Source organism: Priapulus caudatus, unplaced genomic scaffold (genome assembly GCF_000485595.1).
Source record: "Priapulus caudatus unplaced genomic scaffold, Priapulus_caudatus-5.0.1 Scaffold821, whole genome shotgun sequence".
Classification (NCBI taxonomy): Eukaryota; Metazoa; Priapulida; class Priapulimorpha; order Priapulimorphida; family Priapulidae; genus Priapulus; species Priapulus caudatus.
The window spans coordinates 31,450-43,081 of NW_014577882.1; the positions used below are offsets into that span (position 1 = coordinate 31,450).

Below are 11,632 nucleotides of genomic sequence, written 5' to 3' on the forward strand. Positions count from 1 at the left end.
TAGAGTCTCCACCTCCACGACAAACAGAGATTCAAGTAGAGTCCCCACCCCCACGACAAACAGAGATTCAAGTAGAGTCCCCACCCCCACGACAACAAGAGAATCAAGTAGGGTCCCCACCCCCACGACAAACAGAGTCCCCACCCCCACGACAACCAGAGATTACACTAGAGTTCCCACCCCCACAACAAGTAGAGTCCCCACCCAGACAACAAGCAGAGTCCCCACCCCCACGACGACCATTAGAGAACCCGGTAGAGTCTCCAGTCCCGCGAACGAACGAGACTTGAGCGGCGATCAAAAGTCAGACTCGCGCGTCGGTAACCGTGGCAACGGCGGCGGCGCGGACGCATTTCGTCGCGAGCGGCTGAGAGAATGCCGCGTGCGTCTGAAGCGACTGCCGGACGTCGTCGTCGCTGCTGCCGCCGCGTATTGCCGCGCTGGCAACGACGACCGGCCGACCGCGCCGCCCCACAGCAAGGTCCGGCGTGTAGCGGAGAAGGAGGAAGGCGAGGAGGAGGAGGAGGAGGAGGAGGAGGAGGACCCACCGACTCCCCTGAAGCTGCTGGAGCAGGCGGCTTCCCGAGCCGGTCAGACACCGCCTCTCGCCGCTGCTGCAGGGACAGAGGTGCAGTCCAGCATACGCAGAGAAGTGCAGCCCAGCACGCATATGGAGGTGCAGCCCACAGCACACACAGAGGTTCCTCCCACAACGCATAGAGAGCTGCAGGACGCCGCACCTACAGACACACAGCCCACCAGCACCGCTGTCGTACGTTCGACGACTCCGCAGTCGTCGACATCGTCAGCGCCGAACGAGCCGCCGTCGACGTCAGCGAAGGTCACCGCCGCCGCCCCGACGCCGATGTCGTCGCCGCCGCCGTATTTCATGCGCTGCTTCTCTCTGGACGGGCTCACGCTGGCGGGCGTCAACCAGCGAGCGGGCGACGCCCGCAACACGCGCGCCGTCTGCGTGCCCGTCGAGATGCTCTGGCTGCTACTGCGCAGCACCACCTTCCCGACGCTCGAGCTGGCGACGGTGCAGGGGGCGCTGGCGTCGCTCGACGTCGCTTGCGTCGAGCTCGACGGCGAGCAGATGGAGGTCGTCGCGCGGCGGTTCGGCACGCCCGACGTCGGCTACTCCCGCCGCGCCGTCACCTTCGACGGGCTGGCGCGTCGCTTCTTTAAGATGCAGAAGCTGTTCAGGGAGACGGCGTGAGGAGGCAGAAGGAGACGAGGAGGTGGTGGTGGGGGAGAAGCGCTGAGACTCCTTGGGGGAAGAGAGGGCATGAGACTCCGGGGGAAGGGAGAGGGGTGCGCCCGTGAGACTCTGTGGGTTTGCGCAATCGACGCGCACACTGTGACACGTGGCCTAGTTTTTGGGTTCGTAAACAACCCGCCCTGGTGGGGTTCGTAACCCAACGACGTTCAAGTGTGTCGGGAGTGAAGGAAAACGATCACGCGACCAAGCAATTTTTTGGTCGTATTGTGCGCTCCTTGTGGCGTGTAGGTTTGTTTATATAGTGCGCACTGTACCGTAGTCGTTTCGTTCGCTATTTTTATTGGTAAGGACGCGATCTTCGCGTAGACGTTGTTTTTTGCTTTAGGTTTAACCTTGGAGTAATCATTCTGATCAGATCTGATTCAGAATGATTACTCCGAGGTTTAACGATTCGAAACGGGAAGAAGTGGATGAGTATTAGTTCTGTGTCTGTATAATACGCTCCATTATTTTACAACTCGTAAATTATACTTTCGTGTCCTGTAGAAAAAGTAAAATGCATAAAGTGAAGTAAAATGTCCATACGTGTATCTACATTACAGTGGCTATATATACGCGATTATACTATGCTTTTTATACGTTTGTCGATTTCGTTACTGTTATTCCTATGTTACACCCAGTTTTATGCAATTATATGTTTATATACAACTGTGAATATAGTACAGACATTCCCCGTATTTTTTTATAAACACATGATGTAACGGTGCGTCTGTTATTAAAAACGAAATGTGCCATAGAGTATATGCACAGGAGGATTGAGCTCGCTGGTGAGCTTCACAACTCGGATACAAAATATACATATTACGTCATATATATATATATATATATATATATATATATATATGTATCTTACTGTATCTGTCACCTTTGTCAATATATCTGTATCCCCAACTCTATAGTGTTACTAGTGTATATAGCGTTGCTTCCAGTGGTTGTCTTCTCTGTTATATATATATATATGTGCGTGTTTCGTACGGGTGCCCTTAAACATATTGGAAAAAGATATGCGTAGTTTTTCTTACTCAGAATATTTATGTTATATTTTTGTGTGTTAGTATATGTAGTACGTTCGTGGCATATTCCGGTAGTGCAATATTTATAGCTTATTACGTATGGCATGTTTTTAGCTCATCTGACATAGTCAGATGCAGCTTGTAGAATCGCATGATCGTCCGTCCGTCCGTCCGTCCGTCCGTCCGTCCGTCCGTAACACATACACATACACATACACATACACACACCTAACCTCATACCGTCACGAATCGTAACACGAATCGCAATTAACACGAGGCACACATGCACATGCGTCGTGCGGCGAGTTGGCCATCGAGACATTCGATGGACAGTAATAAATATATAGGTTTGGTTACTGATATATTACACGTACGTTGCTTCTGGCGCTCATGTGGTCTATGTCCCCCAGGGTACTGCCGGAACGTACCCTGGTAACTATCTAGCTGCAGCTGATATGGTTAGGGTTAGAGTTAGGGTTAGGGTAATATCAGCGCTACTGGCGTTGTTCGAGTTACCGTGCCGCGAGCGCGCGTTAAGGCGGCCGCCACGGCGCCAGACTACCGTACGAGACTACCGCCACGGCGCCAGCAGGAGGGCGTGGAATACATGCAAAAATTCGTATCGGCGTCGCCTCGCGCGTACCTACGCGTCAAATGTTGAAACGTTTGCCGCCTCGCGGTCGCGCCGCGGCGATAGCGCTTTGAATATTTATAGAGAGGTTGGTAGAAAGAAAAAAAAAGCCAAGTCTCCTGCATAAAATCGTCAGTGTAAACCCAGCTTTTTACCCTGCCCTGCATTTCACTGCTTGATTCCGCCGACATATATACATAATATCAGGAGTAGATAATAGAAGATAAGAATCTTCTATATTATCTACTCCTGATAATATTTATATATGAGGACGCGACGAAGGGACGCCGGGACGCCATCGTGGCGACGCGCGGCCGGCGAAATTTTTTTCCCCACGAGAGTTCCGGACCCACCACAGATAGTGTTTTGTAATATATGGTGCGTATATAAGACGGACCTGGTTGTATTATAGTTAGTGTTAGGGTTAGGGTTAGGGTTAGTTTTAGGGTTAGGGTTAGGTTGTATAAATTTTGCATTGTTGCTTCGAGGTAGTCGAGTGAATGGAGTGCGCTGATTGGCTGGGGTCCGGAACTCTCGTGGGGAAAAAAATTTCGCGCGCGGCCGCACCTGGGGCCGGATTCATCAACGTTGCGTAAAGTGTATTGCGTACACCGAGTTTCTACGAAGCACGTACGCAAAGCTCGTAGGTGCGATTCATCAACGCAGCGTAGCACCTGCGTACGCAAATGTTGATGAATTCCAGTGTAAACCAAGCATGCCAACCATAGCATAAACCAATCACACTGTGCGACACATACCGATAGGAACCAAACTGACGCCTCTCTTGTATTTAAACCATATGGCTCGTCTAGCTCTGTCTACATGAGTGCTGGGGGATGTGATAGTGTCCACATTTTCGTTTGTATGATTGCGTTCAACACTCATAAATGCAGCGACACGTACACATGCGTGCGTGCGTGTGTACGTACAATGCGTTAATTAGTTACAGGTGGCAGCTCTCTATTTCAGCCTGTAGGCTTGCGTAGGTAAATGGATGAGTGCTTACCTGTTATGTCTTGCAAATAGCTGTTGCTACTACGTACGATGGGAGCTTCCATCTTTAATCTTAAGACACTTAAACGTACGCGCCATCTCGTGGCAACTTTCATAACGATCCCAATGAACATTCCTTCGAGAAGGTTCCTGATACCCTGTGCCTTCCACTGTTTCGGCGCGTATGTGAACACATTTGGGACTAACAGGGTTTACTAGAATCCCACCACTCCACCACAGAGTCACCGCAGTAGACGTGAGATGAGCGCTGTCGCTCTGCGGCACTTGTTTGATAATTCGATTTTTGTTTTATGGTTGATTTTATCACATATAACATTCGATTTATCACATATAACATTTGATTTATTGCATATAACATTTGCTTTATCGCATATAATATTTGATTATTTAATCATATGTTATATGCAATAAATCGACAATAATTCCCTGTTTTAAATGTTCACATTATTTGATTTTATATCAGAAAAGAGAATCAAACCATTCGATCCTGGCATCAAACCATTCGGTTTTGGAATCGAATCATTCGATCTGCGAATCGAACCATACGATTCTGGAATCGAATCATTCGATTCACGGATCGAATGCTTTGATTCACGGATCGAATGATTCGATTCACGGATTGAATGGTTTGATTCACGGATCGAATGGTTCGATTCACGGAATTACGTGCTTTCCGGCCGGCCGGCTCTGTACCGTTCCACGGCTCACTTTGATTTCGGGCCCGACCGCTGGCCTTCCCGTCTCTGTTTTGTACATTCCCCATGACGGTTGCGTGCCCGCATCGCCATCACTTCCCTGGCGTGTGGGATTTGCCCGCTTACAATGTATTGTGCATTCTCCGGGCCGGCCGGTGAGCACAAGACGCCTCGATCACTCCCTCCCTCTCTCTTTCCCCCCTCCCTCCCTCCCTCTCTCATTCACTTACCACCTCAACCCCCGACCCCCTCTCTCCCTCCCTTCCTCTCACTCACTCACCATCTCGATCCCTCCCTCCCTCTCTCACTCACTCACCACTTCGACCCCCTCCCTCCCTCCCTCCCTCACCACTTTCTCCCTTTCCTCCTCCGCCACCTCCTCCTCTTCCTCCTCTTCCCCCTCTTCCTCCTCCACCACCTCCCTCTCCTCTACCTCCTCCCCCTTCTTCCCCTTCTCCTTCCCCACCACCTCCTCCCCCTTCTTCTCCACCAGCTTCTCCCCCTCCTCTACTTCCTCCACATTCTCCCACTCTCCTCTACCTCTTCCACCTTTTCCCACCATCCTCTACCTAGTCCCTCTTCTACCTTCTCCCTCTCCTCTACCTCCTCCATCTTCTCCCACCATCCTCGACCTCCTCCCTCTTCTACCTTCTCCCCCTCCACTACCTCCTCCCTCCCCTATCTCCCAACTCCACCTCCCCTCCACCACATTCTCTCCCTCGACCTCCTCCCTCCTCTACCTCTTCCTTCACCACTTTATACCCTCCTCCTCGGCCTCCTTCCTGTATCCCTTTTCGACCTCTTCCCCTTCTCCCCCTCCTCCTCCACTACCTTTTCCCTCGTCCTCTACCTCTTCTACCTCCACCCCTTCTCCCCTCCTTCCCCACTACCTTCTCCCTCGTCCTCTACCTTCTCTCCTTCCTCCTGTACCACCTTCTCCCCTCCTCATATACCTCGTTCCTTTTCCTATATTTCGATCCGTGAATCGAATCATACAATCCGTGAATCAAAGCATTCGATCCGTGAATCGAAGCATTCGATCCGTCAATGTTATATGTGATAAAATCAAACATAAAACAAAAAATTGAATTATGAAACAAAATACATGCCATAATTACGCTGGGTAATGGTGCTTTTTAGCTCATCTGACATAGTCAGATGCAGCTTGTAGAATCGCATGATCTTCCGTGCGTGCGTGCGTCTGTCAACAGTTGGGCACAAATCTTAACCGCACAACGTACGGTCACCATATTTGGGACGTTGTGGAGGGGATCGTCAAAACGAGTTATGATGTCGAAGCTGGGGGTCAAAGGTCAAAGGTCAAGAGGTGTAAAAGAAGGGGGAACATTCGCTCCTTAACTTAAGGTATAGGGAGGAAATGCAGAATTGCGGCACAACTCTAAACGGCTTAACCTAGGCTCGTGATAGTCAGTGTATAGCATCATGGTAGGAAAAGCCATCACTGTGGTGAAATTGGAGGTCAAAGGTCAACGGGGCACAGGGCAGATTTTAGACATTTTCTGATGACATGGTCTGACGGAGCGATTGAAAAACTTTTTTTCAGCGGTGACCTAGCATTTTTATGGCTTTATTGTGTTGCATATTTCTCGCGGAGGTCATTAACCCAGAAAAAGAAACATGGTTGCCATTACTCCACAATATATTTTCACTGCGCATGCGTGCATAACAAATAAGGTTACATTACAGGCTGTTACATAATAATGCGGATACATCACAGTCCCCCACACTAAATAGTTAGTTCTCCTAACCCATCAACCAAATAATATCCCAAATGGCAATTTTGTGTTTTCTCTAGTTTCAACAACTGAACTCAATCTTAAGTAAAAACACACAACTTCAAAATACAGTAGAAGTTATTCAACCAATTGTTACTTCAACTTTAACCAAGCTACTAACCACCATGGAATATATAATCTCTCAACCAGAATTTGTAACTTAGTGTATACTAGGAATATTCAAAGATAATTGACTCAGGAATTAGAATTACATGTACACACTCATTCCTACATGTTGTGACATGGACTGTAACGAAATCAGATTTTAACAGGTTTACTTGTACCAGTTAGTATGCATAAACAAAGTGCAAACATAGAATGATTGTATTGACAGAACAGAATATTGATCCTGATTGATGTCAATTTCACATCAGTTTTACCACATTTTCACAAATGTCAACAGTGCATCCGAGCACTATAGTCTATTTCAAAAACAGACCCAATCTTAGACAGATTACGCAGTAACATAGTCCTTGAGTTTCACAGAGGGCTTTCTGTCCCTCACAGGATAGCGTCTAACAGGTGTGTTAGTTGCATCGGGATGCGAGTCTCTCATAGTCCCAATGCCTCTGTTCTCGACAGGCTTAGCGGTGACAGCCTTAGGTTTGGGAGTCTGTGGTTCTGGCGGTGGAACCACAGCAGCAGAATTGAATGTCTCTACAGTCTCTTGAAAACTGGAATCGTTCAGTCGCTCAGAAGTAGCTAAGTCAGACAAGACTTGATAGCGATCATAATCATGAAAGTTCGGCACTTGACGAGAGTCACTACTATCCCCCTCACTAGTCTTACGCATATGGTCTGCATTAACAAATCTGGCTTTACCAGCAACAGCAACCAAATAGCGCAGCGGACCTAGCCGTTTGAGAATTGTCCCCAGAACAAATTTCACCTCATTGTCTCTGGAATTTTTCACTCTGACAATCTCATTCTTCTCAAAGTCATGAAAGTAAACTCGAACATCATGATGTTCCTTCTGTTTCTGTTGTTTCTTCTCGATTGATTTACGCATATCAGGTCTCAGAAGATCCCAACTTGTACGAAGTTTTCGTTTGTTCAAGAGTTCAGCGGGTGTGACACCAGTGACAGAATTCGGCGTGCATCTGTAAGTGAGCAGGAAGTTAGCTAACTTATGACTATCGGACAATCCACTCTGTTCATCGTCCAGAAAATGCTTTTTTTAGTTCTCACAGCATTCTCCGCTTTCCCATTTGTAGCGGGGTGGTATGGTGGAGACAGAATGTGCTCGATGCCATTGCTAGCACAGAATCTCTCAAATTCCTCAGATGTATAGGGCGGACCATTGTTCGTAACGAGCTTCTCAGGTATTCCTTGAGTGCAGAATATGCTCCGGAATGCCTCTATAGTCTTTTCTGCGGTAGTGGTGTTCATCTTCACCACTTCGAGTAACTATCAACTACAACTAGATAGTGTTTCTGACGGTACTCTCCAAAGTCAGCATGTAATCTGGACCATGGTTTGTCAGTGTATCGCCATGGATACAGAGGAGACAGAGGCGGATCTGCCTTCAGCGTCTGACAAACACTACAGCTCTTCACCATGTCCTCGATTTTCTCATCAAGCTTAGGAAACCAAAAGTAACTCCTAGCGAGGGCCTTGGTTCTGACAATGCCAAGATGCTTATGATGCAGTTCTCGAACCAATGTTACACGGAATTTCGGTGGGCTTATAACTCTCATACCCCACATTAGACAACCTTGGTCACAGGAAATCTCATTCCGAATTCTGAAGTATGGTTTGAACTCATCCTCCGACTTCTCAGATGGTACGTCAGGCCAGCCATTCTGCGCAAACATATAGATCTTCGAAAGAACAGGATCCTTCTTAGTCTCCTGAGCAATGTCCTCTGCAGTGACAGGAAGATCATTCACATGACTGAAGTAGTTCACTTGTTGCTCTGCACCAAGGGCAGTGTCCTTAGTACTAGTACTCGGCATCCTCGAACAGAAATCAGCGTTTCCATGATCTGAGGTGCGACGGTAAACGATGTCATAGTCATACGCCATGAGAATCAAACTCCATCGTTGAAGTCTGAGTGCAGCAAGAGACGGTATACCCTTCTTTGGACCAAAGATTGCAGTCAGTGGCTCGGAATCGGTGATGAGTTGGAATTTTCGACCGTACAGATATTTGTGGAATTTCTTCACACCAAACACGATTCCGGCTGCTTCACGTTCAATCTGAGCATAGTTGCGTTCCGCTGTAGTCAGTGACCTCGACGCAAATGCCACAGGACGTTCAGTCCCATCTGTACTAGTCTGTGACAAGACCGCTCCCACGCCGTAAGGGGAGGCATCAGAAGCTAAACTCAGTTTCAGCTTAGGATCATAGTGAGCAAGTACTTTGTCACTAGAGAGTTCCTTCTTCACTTCATCCAAGACACTCTGACAGTCACTAGACCACGCCCATTTCGACTCTGAACGCAATAAACGGTGTAACGGTTCCAATCTTGTGGACAGATTACGCAGAAACTTCCCGTAGTAGTTTATTAACCCTAACAGACTCCGAAGTTCGCTTATGTTCTCAGGTGCCCTAGCATTCACAATCGCGTCGACCTTGTCCTGTGTCGGATGAATTCCCTCAGCATCAATCCTATGACCCAGATATTCGACCCAAGTCATGTTGAACCGACATTTGACACGTTTGAGTTTGATACCGTACTTGGCTAGTCTCTCCAGTACCAAATCAAGTGACTTCAAGTATTCGTCATCATCATCTTCAGCAATGATGATATCATCTTGAAAACTGGCCACATCCTCAAGTCCAGCTAACACCTGATCAATCACTTTCTGAAATATGTGCGGCGCTGTTTTGATCCCATATGGAAGTTTACAGTGGCGGTATAAACCTCTATGAGTGTTCACAGTCAGAAAACTGCGCGAGTTTTCCTCAACCTCGAGTTGTGAATATGCATGACTCAAGTCCAAGACAGTGAACCTCTTCTTCCCAGCTAACTTAGCGAAAATATCCTCAGCAGTGGGCAGTGGATACGGTTCATCCACAATGTGGAGATTGACTGAGACCTTGTAGTCTCCACATATACGGACACTTTTGTCTGCCTTGGGCACAACCACGATTGGTGAAGCCCAATCACTTCGATCCACTTTTTCCACATCACCGGATTTTTCAAGTCGAACTAACTCCTCTACAGAATCGCGCAATGCATAAGGCACTGGCCTAGGTTTGTGAAAAACCGGTTTGGTGCCGTCTTTGACCTGGATTTCTGCCTTAAACCTTTTGATGGTACGCTGTCCTTCAAATACCTTGTGATATTGCTCAACTAACTTCTCGACAGTGCGATTTTGGTTGGAACTAATAGTGAAGATTTCAGACCACTCTAACTTGATCTCACTCAACCAATCTCTACCAAGCAGAGACACTTTGTTTCCCTTGGCAATAATCAAGCGCAAACATTTTCTCTGCATTTTTGTACTTCACGAAAACCTTGATATCTCCAAGCACGTCGATTTTTTTACCACTATAACTGACCAGATTCGCATCTGATGCTGTGTATTTCAGTGAACTGAAGTGCCTGTAGTAGGTATTTTCACCTATTATCGTGACTGACGCTGCAGTATCAAGCGTGAAATTTACATCTACACCATTCACGTTGAGTCGCACATGTGTGGCACGTCTGGTGTTTGTAGAAACAGTCTTTCGCGTCATGATCACCATGGCATCGCGTACATCTGCCAGTAGCCATGGGTCGAGATGGAGGTTGCGATTCTTTGCTCCTCTGTTGTTTACTGTACTTGCCTGGTTTGACACGGTTAACGTTATGATCGGTGGAGTACCCCTTTAAATCCTTATCGACCATCTCCATGTCAAGAGCCTTTCTGCATGCTGATTTCCACGTAAGATCACCTTTTACTGATTCATCAAGTAGTCGCTTCGTAATCTTCCCGTTCCTAACACCGTGACACAAAGTCTCTAGTAGACGTGCCTCTACTTTGTCCTCTGCCGTATACTTGCAATCGACGGTGAAACGCTTCAAATCAGCAATGAAATCGGACAGTGATTTAGTCTCCTTCTGTTTACGCGACGTAAACTTCAGCCTTGCGGCTAGTGGCATTACTGTGATCGTGAAATGTCCTTCTAGAGCGGCAACTAATTCCTCATAGGTGCGCGTCATGACATCGTTCGGAAACACCAAACTTGAAACTGTCTCTAATATGTCCGGACCTACTATCGTTAACAGAGTAGCTGCTTTCAGATCAGTTTCTATCTTATTGGTCTTCATCCATAGTTCAAGCCTATTTTTATAGTTTGACCATTTTTCACGTTTAGGGTCGAACTCACCCACATTTCCTATCATTGCATTCATCCTGGCAGGCGGTGGTGGTGGTGCTGTATCTGGAGGCACACTACACGTACAGTACGTACAGAGGATACACAAACTGCTGGTTCTGTCGACGGCGATCAATAATTTCTGGCAGTAACAGTCCGACTCGAAAGTTCAGTGCAGGCCGGCAATTTCGTGGCAACCGTAATGGTATCTAGTTCTTCACATTGATTTAGATTACCTACGAATTCTCCTCTTCATCTACACATCTTTGTTTGACGTTGAATCCCATCCATTCGTCGCCATTGTTGCATATTTCTCGCGGAGGTTCTTAACCCAGACAAAGAAACATGGGGCCCGTTTCACGAAGCTATCGTAAAAACACCATCTTAAGTGTATCCTTGGAATTCTTGTACGAGAGCCTAACACTGTCCTAAACGTCCCTCGTTAAAGTGTTTCACGAAACTTATGCCGGTGCGTTGTTAGACGGTCCTTAAAATTCAGCTGTAACGATGTTAATTGCTGGCGGCATAGACTGGTACCCTATCTCTACACCTTGCTACTAGATAGTCTATATATAGAGACATGTTACAAGTCTAATGGCGACCAAGCTCACTGTGAGTTGCTACGCTAATCTCTCGCGTCATTTAATTTTAATAAATGTAGGTACAACAGCGTGCAAACTAAAAATAATAGGTTAAAAGTATTTGTAAATGCCAAGTACCTGAAAAATAATCAAACTAAAGCAAGGTTGTCATATTTCCTGCAACTAGAACTACCACAAATGACGTATTGACTGAACAAAAATGTAACATAAATTCTGAAGGTTTAGATTTACGTTTACTTTGATACAGTATTGGCGCCATTGGATACAGTAATTACATACACGAACAGCCGAAGC

General features: G+C 47.0%; 1 protein-coding gene across 1 annotated transcript; it reads right to left on the reverse strand.

The window, feature by feature from the left end:
- Positions 1-7,729: 7,729 nt before the first annotated feature.
- LOC106813765 (uncharacterized protein K02A2.6-like) lies at positions 7,730-9,851 on the reverse strand (the record flags this gene model as incomplete). The annotated part of the gene is given in 1 exon segment (XM_014817986.1): positions 7,730-9,851. A coding segment is annotated over 1 exon segment (2,029 nt), but the record flags the coding sequence as incomplete, so codon positions are not given.
- Between the last annotated feature and the right edge of the window lie 1,781 nt (positions 9,852-11,632).